We start from the raw sequence: 18023 nt of genomic DNA, 5'->3' as shown, positions 1-18023 counted from the left end.
TCAAAAACCTTTTTATTGTTTTGTTTGCCTTTTGGAGGACTGTAAATTCTGTAAATAAAGGAACTGTGCTCACAGAATATATCTGGATTCCCTTGAGGCACTGAACTTGGTAACAAATGATACACACTTAAGAGAGAATGAGCTGGATTTACAAACTGGTTTACAGACCAGTCTCCAATGGTTGCAGCTGATGGTTGTCAATGTGGTATCAATGAGCAGAGTCCCGATGGCCTCAGCTCATGGGCCAAAACTGCTAAATATTATAGTTTTATAGGCGTGACAATTATACAAAATCTGCTGATAACAAGTTTATTTTGCTATCAGATAATGAAGACAGTACCATAAGAGTAGTTTAAATTGCTTTTTTAAAATATACCATCCCAGAAATATTTTAATATGGTTAAATGCTTAAGGTGATATTGGTTTGGACAAAACAATGACATAAATTGTATTTATGGATCAAAGGCCTGAATTCTGACGAGGACCTAACAGTAACAGTGGATAGCCACTCCAGCATAAACTCCCCAGCAATGCTGTATGTAAAGAGATATTTTAACCTGTGAATGTATAAGGGGAGAATATTGCATAAGGCAAGGAGATGAGCTCATCCTTGTCCCCATACATCAGGGTGCTGCAGACTCAACACCCCAGCGGTCCATGCACTGTACCTAACACAACCCAAACTCAACCGTGTGGCATTTACTGCCGCAGGCTCTGCATCTCCTCCGCACACCCCACAGGCCGGAGCACCCCAGTCTTGTTTCCCTTGGTCCCTCCCTGAGCCTGGGACATGCTGCTCATCCGCAGGGCCATCCCATGCAGAGTCCCGTTCTCCCCCAGCCACCTTGCTGCTGCTCTTCGTCTCCCTGGCAAATGTGGGCTCTGAATGAAGCTGTGGAGTAGCTGGAGCTTGGGAAGAGGAAAAAACAGCGACGGGATGGCACTAAGGGCAATGTCACAGTGGTGCGGGGAAGGAGGGGCAGAGCATCCCCTCAAGGACAGCGGATGAAACCCCCCCAAGCCCTGCTAATTCCTTAAACCTAGAGGTGTAAGAGTCATGCTGTAGGTGGCAATTTCATGTCATTTTTTATACGAATATATATATTTATACCACATGAAAGGCTCAAATGATATTTAGGGAATGGCTCATGTGCCTGTCACACACAGAGGGCCCGAGCTCATCGCCAGGGCCTGGGACCAGGGCCACACCTCGCGTCCCTTAGAAGATTCGGTCATTTTGGGAAAGTACCCCAGTGCTTCCCGTGCAACTCCTGGGTGGGACCAGCGGCCACCGAGAGCCGGGACGGGCGGCCAGGCCACGCCGGGCTGTTCCCTCAGGAGCGAGGCTGCCGGAGGAGCCAGGCAGCGGCGCCAGCCGGCGCTGAAAGGGAGGGCAGAGCCACCCCGCCAGTGCCGCGAACAGCCGGGCGACAGCGCCCCGGGCCTGCCCGCCGCCCCGCCCAGCAACGTCACCCGCCCAACAGAGGGACGAGCGAGCGGTGACGCTTCCGGGTAACGCACACGACGCCAGGGCGATGGGCCGGGCCGGCAAGATGGCGGCGGCGGCCGGACGCGCGTTCCCCGCCCTTCCCACCGCCCGCCGCCGCTGAGGGGGCGGTGGCAGCAGCGCCCGCGGCCCGCCCCGACACAGCCCGCCCCCGCCACGGGCCGCCCGGCCATGTAGACGGGGCGGCGCGGCCGCCCTTCCCCGCGCAGCCGCCCCTCTGCCGGCGGGCGCCATGGAGGACGTCGGCTCGGGCGTGAACGCGGACGCGGAGGTGCGGAAGCTGCAGGAGCTGGTGAAGAAGCTGGAGAAGCAGAACGAGCAGCTCCGCAGCCGCCACGGCGCCCTGCCCGCCGCCCCCGCCAGCCCCAAGCGCTTCCTGGGCGGTGGGCCCTCCCCGTCGCCCCCCGCCGCCTCCCCGCCCGACAGCCGCTGCCTCACCCCCCGGGCCGCCGCTCGGCGCCCGCCCCCCCTCGAGGAGCCCGGCGGCGGCGCGGCTGGCGAGGAGGGCAGCGGCCTCCTGGACGACGCCGCGCTGCTCAGGCCGGAGGAGCTGGAGCGGTTGGCCGGCTGCGAGGAGGACGAGACCGGCTGGTGAGTAGGCGGCAGGGGCGGGCAGGGGGAGGGGGTCGTCCCGCGCCGCCGGGAGGCAGGGAAGGCACCGTCCTGTCCTTACCCGCCGTGCCCGGGCGGAGGGGCCGTTTCCAGAGGTGGGCCTGGTCTCGGAGGTGGTGCCGGCGCTTTGTGTAGGGAGGCAGCCTCGCCCTTTGGGGCTGGATGGAGGAATTAGCTCTCCAAGATGTACTGAAGCCTGCAGGGGAAGGGTGCTTTGGTTTCTGCACCTCACCTCGCGGCTCCCTGGAGGCCTGCAGCCCTGTGCTTTTGTTCAGCTGCGGTGAGAGTATTGCATCGGGTCACCTGGAGACTGGAGCAGGCTCCAGCTCTGCCGCAAAATCAGTTGTCAGCGTTTTCACAATTTCAGAAGGTGTGGAGGCGTTGAGAAACTTGTGGCACATTTCTGGGGTAGAGCAGAATTAGCCCACAGGTACTGTTACACTTCTTCAAACGTGCATCAAACATGTTTTAAGCCTTGATTTCTTTCAGCTGTGAAGGCAGCAAATGTAGCATACTCAGTTTCATAAATGTGTTGTCCTCAGGTGTTTTCGTTTATTGCTAACTATGTAGGACCATGGTTTACTTTAGGCGGTTCCTCTCTTTTTAAATGGACTGCTTACCCTGCTGCTCCAGCAAAAGCATCTGCAGGTGGCTGTTCAGCTTGTCTTTATTACTATTGGATGAGCTTCTACTGAGAATTAAGAAGGTTTGCTGTCTCTTAATGTCTTGCTGTTCTCCAGCTGTCTTTTTGAAGTTTGCTATGACACTAGTTGAGGAGCAGCATTAGAGCTGCAGGAGAAATAGGGAGGAGCACAGTGTCAACAGAGAAACGCAAGGGAAGCGTGTACAGTGAGGAAAAGTGTAACAAAAGCAGTCTGACTTGGGTCAGAACTGGTTGTAGTGTCATCTACAAAGGTCTCTTTCTGGAGCAAACACGCAGACATTTAAAAACTGAAAATGTCTTTCAGAGTTAGAAATACCTTTTAAAATACTGGAATGATTCCATGCATGAGCAATGTTTTAGTTGCTCAGGGAGGAGACAATGTGTGCACTTCCTTAGAGAAGGCATTTGCCTGACATCCAGCCTGATCCACTGCAGAAGTATGAGAGCATAAGTTTATTCTCATCCAATACGAGCTTACTAAATTAATATGAGGCATCGTCTTCCAGATGATGAGTCTCTGCAAGGCAACTACTTTTTGGCTTATGCCGTGTAATCTACTGGTTTATAGCGTGTGAGGGAAATAGAATATACTAAATTTGCACAGTAAGTTTGGAGTTGGATGGCCAGTTTTGTAAATTTTATGAATTCTAGTGATAGTAGATGTTACCATTTTATATATTAATCCTGAATCATGAGCAACACAATACATCTCTTCAATGAAAGCTAATGTCAGAAGAAAGCATATGGTGACAGTGACAGCATAAATGCTGTGTGGTTTTGTTTATGCAGTTCTGGACACTCAGAGGCAGGGAGCATAGTTCACTGAGTGCTGTTCTTGCTGGTGTCAGGTGTTTGGCACATTACTTGTGCTGCCTGTTATTGTGTCTTCTATCATGTTTTTGCACAAGTTCTAGTCCTCAAAAGACAACAAAACTTAAATGCAGTCCATTACATGTCTTAATTATTTTCCTAATATTTTAGCAACTATAATGCTAATTCTCAGTCTTGAGACAATGACTGAGACACAAAAGCATACATGTAGAAAAAAGCAGGTGTTAAAATTTGATTACTGTTGTACATATCAAGAAACATCGCTATGTAATTTAAAAAAAAATCATGCTGTAGTATAATACACACTTAGTGATAAATGTGGTTTGCCTACATAGATTTTTTTTTTTCCCCCTCCCAAATTGCTCTATAAAAATGGAAATCTAACTCCCAGAATTTCTGAACACCATTTAATTCAACTGTAGAGGCACTAAATACTCTAAATTTTTTTTCTTATGAAGGTAGGATGACTTTGTGCATTTTATGAATGGAGATTATTGCTCTAAATGAAGCTGGAAATTTCAGAGGGCTAGTGGAGCAATCAGAAATAAGTCTGTGAAAATAAGGGAGATGATGTAAGTTTATTTCTCTTAAACTGTTCCATAAGGATCCCATTCTTAAGGCTTTGTTTATACAAGGTCACTCAAAAACTAATTGAATCAACTGAATGTGTGAATGTACTTGATAAAATTTAAACCTCATATGAACTCTTTCAGGTTCAAATGGATTTGGATCACTGCTGCTTAACCCAAAATCCTGTTTAAACTGTGGGATTATACCACTGTAGAAATCAAAGACCACTTACCAGCTGAGGAAACCTAATGTGGAAACAAACTAAAGTTAAATCACGTTTTGTGCATAAAAAATCGACTGATCTGGCCTGTTCTGATTGTCTACATGGAGAATCTAAAATTTGTCTTGACATTAGTTTTCAGAAGGACCTTGCTGTGGGAGAAAACAGATGCTGAAGGGTCCTGGTTATTTGTGTTCTTCCCTCTGTGTTCTGTAATAGAGGCATTTTTTCAGACTGTGTATTCATATACCCCATTATGGAATTGTCTGCAGACTTGTAATGGCAGAAAAAAATAGTTTTCTTCTCTGTTAAAATTACATTCTTTTTCATTTAATGCTCACATAGATAAGTGCCTGTGAACTTTGACAGCAAATTTAAGATGGAACAGTTGATACTGTGACTGAAATTGATACTGAATTGAATGTGACGTGTTGTTTTTTAAATCTACATTTTGGAGTTGATCAGCTCATCTTCAGGTTTTAATTCTTAAAATGCTTTTGGATAAGTCTACACAGGACTAAAGTGTAAAGTGAAATGGTAGAACTAGCTTAATTACTAACAAGTGAAAAGAACTTCGATACTGCTGTGTTAGTTGCAGCATTAGCTGTTAAACCAGCATTACAGTATTAGTAAACTTTGGGACTGTTTGTATTTTTGCCTTTTTTTCTTTCTCTTCACCATGGTTAGTTAATTCCAGATCTCTTTTAAGTTTTAAACAGTTTAGCATGAGACAATCTTCAGATCATATATCAAATTAGTAAAAATATTTCAGTGAATTTATAATGAGTTTCTTTGCCATATGCTTCTGAACCCTGTTTAATATGCTGAAACTTTCTTCCTAATAGAGTACTAAAGGTTGCCAATAGGCACCTGTGCACACGCACACAGTGCTGAGCTGTACCTAGTCCCATGGAACCTTTGCTTTAGGCCTGCTATAATTACTTCCTCAAGGAGTTGCCAGTGACTTTGCTAATCTGTTCTGTGGGTGTTCCTATTTAGCTGTTCTTGGACGCAGATTGGATTGAATTTAAATTTTTTCCAACTTCAATCTGAGCAGGTCTTTTAAAATTAGTTAATTAAAAAGAGAAAAGGGCAAGAAGGGGGACCAGAGTGGAGACATCTTCAGAGAGGCAGGACAATGTACAACAGCTCCTTGCTTGACTTGCTGGGTAAGGTTGGGTGTGGAAGCACATTTGAGACAACTTGGTAACAGTACGCAAGGTGGCTTGCTGTATTTCTTCTTAAAAGTGAGCTGTCCGGAGTTTATTGCGGGGTAAGTGCACATGTGGGCAATTACTGTAGATTAATTAACGTGCTGTGAATCCACTGTAAGTTGCTTTGTGTTAACTTGTTACACAGTCACTTATGTAAACTTTCTGAGAAGCTCTCATTTAAGCATGAGGAAAACATACAGTGCTTTTTCTTCAGAATTTATAAGCAGCAAGTGCATAAAGGGGTATAGAACTTGCTATGTATCTGTTTTGTACGTCGAATTGCTCAGCAAACTTCAGAGCAGTTGTGTCCTCTAAATAATAGTGCTACAAAGGTAGCCTAGTGCTTATCGGTGTTTTCATGGCACTGCAATCTACAGTCTCCTTGGTAGGGCTGAAATAGCAAACAGCTGACTGACCTTGTTTACAAACAAGAGGCAGTTACTATGTGTTTAAAGTGAAATTTCTGGTGGCTTCAAAGGTCGAAAGTAATATTTTTAGTGTTTTTAAAGATCTCATATTAGCTTGATATCCTGTTTAGTTAAGATGGAAAGCAAGAACTTATACATATTCTCATTCAGCATCTATTTCCATTAAATTAGCACCCATTTTTAATAGGCTATGTTTCCATTCTAGTAGTCCATTCCAGTTAGCTAAGTGGCTGTTTTGAGATACAGAGGATGAAAACATGATTGTCATCGGTAATTATTGTCTTTCAGCTCATATTGCTTAATGTCCTTTGAGCACTAACTATGTTTTGGAACCCTGAAGTTTGCCATCGTGAGCTAGTGGAGTGTAGGGTGTTTTAGGATAGAGCTACACCTGAATGAACTCCCATTGTTGCAATGACCCTACAGCGTTTCCTCTTCAGCTCCTGAAGTGGCATTGCATTGATGTGGTTTAGGCCACTTGGAAACTGGACAGTTTCTGATCAATTCCTTCCCTGTGACATAAATAAAAGAGCAATTGATGCTTTTCATTTTGTGGCAGATTAAATGTCAGTCTGATTTAAAGGTGTGGGTTTTTTTAACCAAATTCAGATAATGGTTTCTCAAACTAGGAAGAAAAGAAGCATGTGAGAGAACTAAGAATTAGAGAAGTTACCGATTTGTCAAATGAAACAATTGGTATAACATCATATAATACTCCGTTTGACTAATGTCTTTGGGATATCTGTGTTGTGAAACACGTGTTTGTGGACTGTAAGAAGAACTTATTTCCATTTCTAACTTCTTGTGTGATATTTATGACTTTTAAACATGTTTGATATTTTGATATTATGAAAGCTTCAGTACGAATTTCCCGTATTGTCTTAATGGTATTCCTGAAGTTTACCTCATAATCATGTCTTGTTAGGCATGATTCACATTTCTGCTTTTTGTAGGTGTAGCTCTCAGGCCTAGTAATTAAGCAGACTTATTGTTTTGGAACATATTTAATGGGACATGGAGCTTTTCAACTTTTCTCTGTTCAGTGTAAGTATCAACAATACCACCTTAGAGCATATATGCTCTGATATATTGCTTCTGAAAAGCTTCCCAAACAGTGGCCAGTTGTACAGAGTTTGTGTCACAGTTCTAAGGAAGCTACATGATGGTGTTACAGGAGCCTTCCAAGTTTTGGAGGCCTCTTTTCCCATTCTACAATGTCCCTTTCAGACAGTAACGTGTTCGTTTGAGACAAGGAAATGAATAACTGCTGTAATTTCCAGCAACTAACCAGAGCGTGGGTAAATATCTTTAATTGTTGGTGATAGGAAGGTAGTTGTGTTCCTAGTTGCACTTTTCAACCTCATTGAATCCTACCAATTCTACTTGAAAATTGCATCATGTAGTTGAGATGTGCTGCTTTAATATGGAGGTTCAATGATATTGTCAAAACATTTTTGCCATATTCATCTCCTTATTTTGAGAGAGCTGGAGTTTTGCTGTTACTTACGCATCTCTTGGAACTAGGAGCATTAAGTTAAGTACACCAGCCAATTAGTAATTACAGGCCGAGCGATGTGTCTCAGTCAGTTACAACTGCAGGATAGGAACTTTGATGGCATAGGGGAGGAGAAAAGAGGATATATGTGGGCCAGATATGTGCAGGAATGTAACTTAGTTTTTTTCCTTTTGTTTTTTTCTTTACAACCAGAGATTCACTTCAGATCTTTACCTGTAGCTATTTATTCAAAATTCACCTTAAATTTTAACTTATTTAAATTGCTTTAAATAGGATGTCTTGAAAGTTGATCTAGTTAATCTAAAAGAGTTTAGATTGGTACTGTTGTATTCTAAATTGTATGTTTTCCAGGACTGTTCAGTATTATTGCCTCCTGAATTATTTTTACTGTGGAATTTAGTCCTGTATTTTATGGGAATTTCTTACCAATCTGGTCTTAGACTTCTGTTTTTTCTTCACATCTTCAGATTGTTTTCTTGATCCTGCTTTTTCCTGCAACATGTTTTGTCTGCTCTCTTGTTTAGTTGGCTCTATTGTACCTGCTCGTTTTTGCTTAAAGTTAATGTAGCTAAAATAAATGAGCTCTAAATTGAGTTCCTTCCACTTGCCATCTTCTTTCTAATTCAGATCTGTGACTTCATATTCATCTCACTTTTTTTTTTTCCCCCCCTCACTCTTCTACTGAGCAGTAGAAGGATTTTGATACAAAAAGATTCTTCCTTTCTTCCAGATTAGAATCTTGGCTTCTAATTTCATGCCTGTGGTAACTAGCCTCTTAGTATGTTAATACACTGGGAGGTGTTCCTCAGGTGAGGTAATCCCTATGCAGATATTCTGTTCCTACCTCAATGTTGTGTCCTCTTTTTTCAGAGCCTTTTCCAACTCAGCTGTCTCCTAGTGGAACATGCTACAACTCGCCCAATTCAGCTGACGTTATCACATGAGCTCGTGGTGGCAGCAGTCTTCGTGCAAAAGCTCTGCCATTTTTGTGCTGCATCTTTCTCTGTTAATCAGTAGAGCCTCTGGCTGCTTTAAGCTTCAGGTTGGCGCTGCTGTGGCACAGCTGACTAGTGACAGCTGAAAGAAAGGAATATTACTGTGTGCAGCAGAATCAGAGTGTCTGGCCTGCTGTTTCAAAATAGGTCAAAGCTCCCGGATTTCTTTTTGTGTACTGTTTTTTTTTGTTGTTGTTGGTTTGGTTGCTTTGTTCATTTGTTTTTCTTACTTTGTGTCACTGAAGTATAGTGTCTTTCCTGTGGAGAAGTTGGAGTGTTGGTGTCTGGTGTGTTAACATTTGTAGTAAGGATGATAAGCTGTCGACTTCCTCAATTGTTTTCAACTTCCTGTTTTGAGAAAGTGATTTAGTAGTGTTTGAAGGCACACTGGTAATCTTCATTCTTGAAGTTGTTGTCCTGCCAGTCACCGCTGTTGCATGACTGTAGAGCGTATTAGCAGGTCCAAATGGGAGTGAATCTCTTCTGGAAAGCTCTTCAGCTAGGGAGGACCTGTATCTTTGTGTCAAATAGTAGTTTGACAAAGAGGATTACTTGGCTGAATGAAGTTATTTGTACATGCTTCAGAGTCTCCTTTCTGTTCTTTTTCCCTTCCGGCTGTAGCAAAGAGAATAAGTAGCAAAAGCATCACTCTGATTCTTACCCTTGGTTTGAGGGTTTTTTTAAATCCAAATTAGGCAAAGCATGTAGAATTAAGTCAGTTTCAAAACTTGAGATTGGCAGTTCATTGTCAGATGGGAAATTAAGATCACTGCTTGCTAATAATGAGACTTTGTAATTACATGATGTGCAAGAAACTGTCCTGGAAGAGCCATTGCGTTACTGTATCAATGCATACATGTTTATTGTGAAGTAATGTAATTGTGTGAAACGCGTATATTCTGAAGCTCTGTGGTTCCTTGAAGTGTAAAATGTGAAACAAAGGCTGTTAAAGGAAAAAAAAAGCAACCAGTTGACTCAAAAGAGGTGGGAGAACCTGCAATATGTTTGCTTAGAAAGGGTGGTGGAAATGTGGGAGCTGCATGAGCCTGGATTGCTTCAGTAAGTAGACTGCTTGTGAAGCAAATACAACAGTTGGAAATTGCAGAATAGAATGTGTTAGAGCTTAAAATACTCGGTGCCATTTTTATTAGTCTTGTAGGTTTGTTGAAGAGATTTCTTTAGTGTGTCTTTCAAAGAGGACATGCACTTTAATTTCTTGCCTACTATACTATCACTGTAAACACTTCAAATGTGCATGGAACTTCTCAAATACAGTAAGACATGTCAGCTCTTCAGAGGTGTAGGAGTGAGTCTGGCCTGTACAGCACAGAAGTTGGTTTTGTTGCCTTTGACACTTCTTTGTGTTTTGTAAACTTACTTTAGGACCTAAAAGAGTACAGGCAAGTAAATGCTAAAAAGGCAGTAAATTCAAAGCGTTAGAGATCTAGTACATGTTAAACATTACTTTTAACTGTATGCAGATAATCACAGAAAGTACAGCAATTTGTGTAATTGTTTACATAGTACTGTAAAAATTGAGTGGTTCTTGTGCTTTCCAAGGATCTCCAGGGCTATAAATATGTGATGGGCTCTTTGCTTTTTTTGTGGGCAGAATATCTGTGAAGATTGTAAGGATTTCTAAAAAAAACAATTTTAATGACCAGCATGATACTGGCCAAAGCATAAGCTTTGGACTGTAGTATATGGCAGTGGCTATTTGCATTGTTTACAAGCAGCTTCATTTTTGTTGGAAAACCTGTCAGCTGACGAAAATCCTCTCTTGCATTTGCAAACATAGCTTTCTAATTTCACTGTTTATGAGGGAAGAGTGTTTTGGAGCATGCTCTGAACAGATAGATGTCATTCGTGTGAGTATTTGTGCGGGTTTTATAAGGATGCTGCTTGGGAAGCTTTTTTAAGAAGTGATCTTAAGGCCAGTAATTTATAAAGAAAAATTTACTAAAGCGGTTTATAAAAAACGGAGTTCGATTTCTAGGATTACAGAGGGGGGATCAGCAAATAGAGCTGTGGGAGAAAAACTTTTGTGTTGCTCGTGTCATTGGCAGAAAGGAAACAAGTTTTTGCTGTTTTGTTTGGAAGCATGGCTGATTAGGCTGTCAAATGTTCCTCAGTTACAATGTGTAGGGTACAACCACATTCACTTGGAGTATGAAGTCTCTCATTACTCCTAGAAGAAACACTGATTTAACCGCTTCTGCATGTGAATAAGCTCTAGCTAGAGCTGTAGGTCATTGTTGTCTTTTGCTGAAGCGCATTTCCAAGTTTGGTTCTAGACCAAAGATAAGGCTTAAATATCTGTATTTTGAGTGTGTGATTGGTTTTGACTTCAATATGTTTGTTGAGGGAAGAGAAATTTTCAGCTAAATTTCTAGAGCCTTTGAACTGGAATACTTCTTCAGTCATGGAATGCTGACGTTTAAATAAATGAATGGAAGTGCTGACAGGCAAAGGCCTCAGCATGTCCTGAAGAACAATATGGGCTCATTGTTTCTCTCTTCTCTGTGCATTATCTTGTTTCTTGCTTTTAATGCTTGACTGTATACCCCTTAGGACAGAGATACTCCCTTTTGTTCGGTTTTCAAAGGAAAAGGAAAGGATCAGGTGCTAGGATACAAATTAGAAGTAAAAATGAAATGTTTATTGTTGAAGGATACTGAAATTGTAGATGTGTTCTGTGCACTTAAAGTACACTGTTCCTTGGCTGTCAAGATGCTTATCACTTACTACATCTTTTTCTTTATGAAAACAACAGTTGCATATTGTGTAGTGCTTTATTTCCTTCTTTTATGTGAATGTTACTTAAATCTGAAAAGATTTATCCTGATTTGTACATTTATGTGAGAGAGTGAAACTGTATACCTAATATGTCTGAAAAAGCGAAGACACTTTTGTTTCTGATGTATCAGTCAGCATATCCCAGTGTAGCAATGCAGGCATCACTTCTTGCCAGAAGTCCTTGGGCAGCCATATGCTTTCAGTATTATATTGCATTAAAAATAGTTAATTTAAAGGTAAAACTTGTGCTTTCTTTATATTTTGGGATTGTAGTGTAGATGTAGTATTAAAACAGATAGCGTCCTATGTGGTATTTTGTTACGTGCCTGATCTTATGCTCATTTTGTCGGTCTTCACAGATTTTTTTTTTTCCTCCTTTTCAGGTTATATACGTCCCCAAAGAAGAAACTAAATCCAGTGCAAAAATGCGTCAGTCCATTAGTTTGGTGCAGGCAGGTATTGGATTACCCAAGTCCTGACATTGAATGTGCTAAAAAGTCACTGATCCACAGGCTGGAACAGACAATGTCAGGTGAGTTCCTGCGTACTAACGTCACTGGGTTGTACACATTTATTCTGAAACAGTCAGAATTAGCTGATAGTTGTGAGAGAAGTGGTGAGATCCTGCAGTTACTTCTGTCTAAAGTTTTCGTTACGGTTTGCAAGCAGTAATTCACTCTACTCATTTTCTGGATTGCATGAATAAAATGAAAGGAAGCATTAGATCATGAGTCATGATTTCGGAGTTTTATGCTACCTGCATAGTTACAATTTGGTCAGAAGTTTTCAGGAAGAAACAATGGCCTTAACTTGGGAGGTTTTCTTGTCTTATTTTAAAATAGAAGCCTATATTAAACTGTCATCATTGTTAGGTGCTTTTTGGCATGTTGCCAGGAAACTTAGTTTTCTCTTAGATGAATTATTTTATTTCATCTAAAGAAATGAAGGCCCAAATTCTTGAATACTTTGGGGAGGTAATACTGATTTCTTTTCCTCCCATCCCTGGTAACTTACGACCTTGTCACAGTCACATTAAGAAATCCGGAGTTTGTGATTCTTCTTTGACACAAATTAGTTGGCTATATTCAAAACTGGGGAAGAACTGAGCATTTGGCCCTGTGAGGATGAAAGCCTGCATTCTCTGCCCTTTTATTCCCAGCCTTTTTGATGTCAAACCAGCAGTAAAATGCTGAAGGTCTGATTAGAATTATCTGTCTATCTGGCTTCTTGTTTTATTTTAATTTCGTTGTTAGACCCTATTTTTACATATTTTTTTAAATTATGCTGGCTTAATTTTCTTTCTTGCTATTAATATCCTCTCTGTATTTCCATCTTTTTGCAGTCTAGTGCTATGTGCAATCTTTTCTTTTTTTTTTTTTTAAACTGTTATCTTCAGGAATTAGAAGAATGGCAGAACTTGAGCTAAGAATATGTGAACACGTACTTCCAGGAGTGTTCCCAACTACCAGCTCCTTTACATAGTTCACATATAAACTTTGTGCTGAGTTTGACTGTAACTTTTTTTCCCCCTCCTTAAATGCTTTTATGAAACAATGCAGTCTTTATTCTGGTTTGTACTAAAATTGTTCTTAATAAAATTTGAAAATGTCGATGGTAGGTCTTATAAAATCGTGGGCATGATGGTGAGTGTGCCATCAGTATGAGTTACCTTTGATCTTTCCCTGTTTCTTACGCTTTGTGTATGCTGCCTTGATGAATGTCTTTTAACCGTTTTCCTGAACAGTTACCATGCTATATAGCTTGTGACAGATAAAGACTGAAATTCTAAACAATTAAAAGTACGTAGATCACAGGGATTTATGAACAATTATACAAGTTTTGGAGTTTGAATACTACTGAGTGTTTAGGACTGGATAGCAGTGTGGTTAAGCATGAACAGTTCTGTTAATGGTTTGACTTTTTTCAGAACTGATTAGAAATCTTGTAGAAGTACCATAAATTGTGTTACCCTTAGGGTATCTCTAAAAATTCAGTCATAGTTGAAGCAGAGCTGCAGGAAGATTCCCAATGAAATGGAAACACTTGAAAGTTTTATCTTTCAAGTTATGTGTCTAGGCAACTTTACCTCTTTTTTCCATAGACCTAAGTCTGTGGACTGCCTCTGGCACTGAAACTTGCAAGAATACTGCAATTCACCTATAGTGCTAATAGGGGAAAATATTAGCCGTAGAAGAGATGGGCACTAATACTGCTGATTGGAGAAGGTTTCATGGAAAAATCAATTTGCAATAAAAAAGAAAATTGTCCGTTAGAGCAACTGGCCTTCTTACAGATATAGGGTAGCAGGAGGCTCTGCTGGAGAAGGCAAGCAGTGCTGCTTGTAACCTTGTGTGTGTTTCCTACACCACAACTTCTGGAATATCTTGTGACCTGTATTTTACATAGTGTATCTCATGGACCCATTGCTTAACTTGTTACTGGTTCAGTTTATCAATTTCAGTTCCAATCTCTTAAGAATAAGGCTTTTCATACTACTGTTACTTTCTCTCCTGAATCCCTGTTGGTTTTTCTTTTGCTTTGATTATTTTATTCTTTGTCAGTTCCTGTTGTTACATCTTTCTAGTCTAATATCTTTTTGCCGTTTGTCGGTCTCAAATGCACTCTCGTATTCCAGACTTTCCTCTTCCTTCTTCTAAAGTAATCTTTTCCATTGCACAATGATAAAGGAAGGAAGAGTGACTTTCAGCTCTGTGCTGCTGTGGGCAGTTACTGAGAACACAGGTTGCACAGTGCCTTGTAACTAGTTAGTTCAGGTTTACAATTGCAGAGCGAGTCCTTCTCAGTGTTGGAAGCATTTTCAGACTAGAGGGAACCTTAGGTGTGTTCTGGTACAAAGACCTCTCTCTTAGCCATGCCTCAGCTCCTTGGTCAAAAGTGCAGGAGTGCATTTCATGTTGGCTGGAAACCATGGCTTCCTTCCACTACGTGGTCTAAAATCACATGGAGTTGAGCACATCATGAAAGTAACTGCAGGAGCAGGGAAATACCAGATGGAAGAATTTCTGGAAGTGATGCTTTCTTAAGACATAGTTGCACAGAATTAGCAAAGATTAACTTTGGTCACATTGCAGTCTTTACTATGGCAGTGTATTTATTTAAATATTTGAAATCAAGCACATGATCAGTATAGCTGGTAGGAGAACTGTGTGGCTATGTATGTAAAAGAGCTGTCATATTTTCCATGCTGAGTTTGACTTTTCAGCTAAGCATTGAGCTTGTTCATAACCAGCTGTTATTTAGCTAACTTTGGTCTCAGTGATAGGCTTTGCTAATGACTGGTTTGAATTATTTTACTGCGAGGACTGCTGGAATAAATTTGTCACTTAAATGTAACAAAAATAAACATCAGGTCTTAAGCATTTGGAAAAAATTGACCTGATGTATACAGTAGGTTTTCTGAACCACCTAAACATGAGTTTTCCGTATGCAAATTTTTCTATTCCTATTTTATAGGACAAAAGAGAGATTCAACACCAATTTAACCAAGTGTCAACTAAAACAATTCAAATGCTACATACTGTTTCTGAACATTATAAAAGAAAATTTACATTAAAATAAGTGTTTGTTTAACCCTCCCCTCTAGTGTTTTGAAAGGTAATGTGTAATCTTTTGTAAACTGTTTCATCTAATATGGCGTCATTTTAATGTTAAAACGAGTCATCTGTCTTACTAATGTTGTCTGACGCTCCTGAAGACCATATCTCCAGTTGTTTTAAAACAGTAATGTCTTACCAAGTTACAGAAATCCCTGGTGGAAAAACTTCAGGAATTCTAAGCCAGAAAAACGGTTTGAGTCCAGCTTTTTTTTTTTTTTTCTGTGGAAAAATACAGTAGGGAGGGAGGCAGAAGTTCACATTAGCTAGGATGAAAGCTGGTGTACCACATGAAGTGCTGTTATGTACCACAGTATGCTTTTTATATGTAACGGAAGTATGCATGCTTTCATCTAAAGAAATCTATGTGGCAGAATATTTTGTACCATTATGGCTGCGTACAAAGAACCTGTTTTGAGGGGTACACAGTAGTATAATTGTTGTCTAATTTGTGGTTAACATGTTAAAACACTTGTCTCTGTAATAAGTACAAAATAAAGAACTGTTGTGCAGACTTAGATTTTAGGATTTTTTTACTGTCTTTTTAGCAAGAGATGAAAAGTAAAATTTATTTTGGCATGAGAACAAACATTCAGTTGGAATAGATGCTTTGGGGTTCCTATGTGAATGGCAGAAGAACTTGCTATCAAAGGAGTTTGTATCAGAGTTAACCAGAATACAACTGACTTGTAATTACTGGTTCTGTTAAGTGAGTTTTGTAATGAAATGGAGATTTCCTTTCTGACACTCAAAATAAACTGGAGGTTGCTAGAATTCATTAAATTCACTAATTGTTTAAATCAGCGCATAACATTTAAGGCTTGCAGTGAAAGCTGGAATATAAACTTTCTATCCTCTATTTATACCTGTCTTTTCACTCTAATTAAAACAGCAGTAGTATTAACTGGTTTAGATTCTAGAAAGGATCTTTACATGAGGTGCAGTTTAAGGAATCTGCTGTGAAGTCAAATTAATTTCTGCTGCTTCCACCTCTGTGCTGCATTCTGCCATCCATGTGGTTGGTAATATGGTTTTTTGGGGTGCAACTGAAAACTAATTCACTGCTGCAGTCAGTTAAAATACTCTAGATGTGCGTAACCTAAATCCACTCAGTAGGCTGGATAATCGTGCAGCCTCACCATTGCTCGTACTGAACTGAGAAAGCAGCAGCCAAGAGGAAAGGGCAAGGAGCTGAGCAGGCATTGCTGCTGAAAGCAGCATCTCATGCACCTGTAGCCTCTTTTGGCTTCTTGTAATGTCAAAACAAAACAAGAAAAATCTGACACTGAATAAAAGGATTTTTAGTAAATAAATTAATGCGAAGTTGTCTGGGACAGTAGAAGAGAGTTCAATTCCATTCCTTTTTTTGAGTCCACTACTATCAGTAACATAATTTTTGCAGTAATTGAAGCCCTTTTTCAGTAACAACTGTCATACAGTGTTATTTGAATAGCTTAATTTCTACCCTGTTTTTTAAGAATTATTTCAGTGTATTGCCATACATTTGCCAGATCTGTTCTTGTCAGTTCATATTATATATGCATAGTTTCAGTACTGGCATGTCTTAAAGACAGTTTCGTTTCTAGCAACTAGGTGATATGCACCTTAATCTAACGTAGGTTTGTATCTCATAAAGTTTAGATCTTTAGCTTTCAGTTTAATATTTTGCAATTTAATTTGACTTTGGATAAAATACAGTTCTGTTTGGCATAAAATACTTTCAGCAATGGAGGAACTGATTTTACTGAAAATGACCGAATTTCCTTTGGCTCCCACTTCTGCCATTAAAGTTCCATTTTCTATTATATTAAAATAAAATGTAAATTTCTGAACAAAATATTCCTTTATGTAACTATACAAATCATACACCTGGCAAGTAGGGGAATTGCAGTATTGTGCTGAAAATGTTCACCAATATTTAAAATTAATCTGAAAATACTTTAGTATTGAAATACTTACAATAAATAGCAGAGGAAAGTGCCCCATTTTAGATCTTGTATATGGCATCGAAGCCCACCAACATAAAGATCCCAAAGCATTAGAAAAGGAGATATCTAGAAGGGAATAACTGTACAGTCAATTTGCTTTATTGTACTCAGTAGGTTCATGATACCCAGAAATAAAATCATTACGCACAGCAAACACTGGTTTTTCATTTTAGTGTATGCTCTGGGGAATTTTGTAGGTGGTTCTGTGGTGTCAACCTTGGGGCTGCTGTTGAAATATCAGGTGATCTAGAGAGGTCTGTGAATTCTGGAGAATTCTGTGAATTCTGGAGAACTAGACCTCATAGTGTGCTCTGGTTTGTAGGTAATTGTGCATAGGATGTATGTTTGCATATCTTAGCTACTACTATCTGTTGTGTTGCTTCCCTCCTTTTTCCCAACACCTACATTGGACATCTTGAAGACATCATTTGTAGTGATCTTAGATCTGATTTTTACAAGGAATATATTTGTCACTATCTCATTTTGCACTCTACTCCCACTCCTTCCACAGTGTGATTGTATGTAGGAGATGAAGATATCAGTTGAAAAACTTCCCAGTGACTGAATGTTCTACTTGGATTGTATAGTAATTAAATCACATTGAAAATGTTGTGTAGTGTTGTATTCATTTTTCACTGGTTCCTTCAGTATAATTTGTCGCTCTCCTTCTCTTTTATACAGTTCTCAAGAGACAGAGTTTGTACAGCAGCCCTTTCAGTGCGGTCAATTACGCGAGCTCCTATAGTCCAAATACTAGTAGCCCCTACAGCAGTGGTTTCAACTCTCCCTCCTCAACACCAGTGAAATCTGCTTTAGTGAAACAGCTCATACCTCCTGGTACCTCAGGTGGGTGTGTGTATGAGTGTCTGTTCTTTCCTCTTACATTTGCATTCAACTAGAATAAGAAGTACACCAAAAACCTGTTGGTCTTTTTGCAGGATGTTTGCATCGTGCAGCATTAAAGCTTTTTAGGAAAGGCTTTTTTACAGACTTTTTGGCATGAGATTTTTTTTTTTTCTTCTCTGTCCATGTCCCTAAGATCACTGATGCATTTCAGCAGTTAGACCA

The 18023-nt window shown here is 40.3% G+C and overlaps 1 protein-coding gene across 2 annotated transcripts in view; it reads left to right on the top strand.

The window, feature by feature from the left end:
• Positions 1 to 1538: 1538 nt before the first annotated feature.
• Positions 1539 to 18023, top strand: part of SLAIN2 (SLAIN motif family member 2) — a 36401-nt gene continuing 19916 nt past the window's right edge. For both annotated transcript variants that reach the window (XM_080344181.1, XM_080344180.1), the window contains exons 1-3: positions 1539 to 2098; positions 11737 to 11885; positions 17637 to 17801. In XM_080344181.1, the coding sequence (XP_080200307.1) occupies positions 1740 to 2098; positions 11737 to 11885; positions 17637 to 17801 (673 nt within the window). In that variant the 5' untranslated portion in view covers positions 1539 to 1739. The remainder of the gene's footprint in view (positions 2099 to 11736; positions 11886 to 17636; positions 17802 to 18023) is intronic.

This window comes from Nesoenas mayeri, assembly GCF_963082525.1.
Source record: "Nesoenas mayeri genome assembly, chromosome: 4".
Taxonomy (NCBI): Eukaryota; Metazoa; Chordata; class Aves; order Columbiformes; family Columbidae; genus Nesoenas; species Nesoenas mayeri.
The sequence above is the reverse complement of the archived record's forward strand: the minus strand, read 5'-3'. Positions and strand labels throughout refer to the sequence as shown.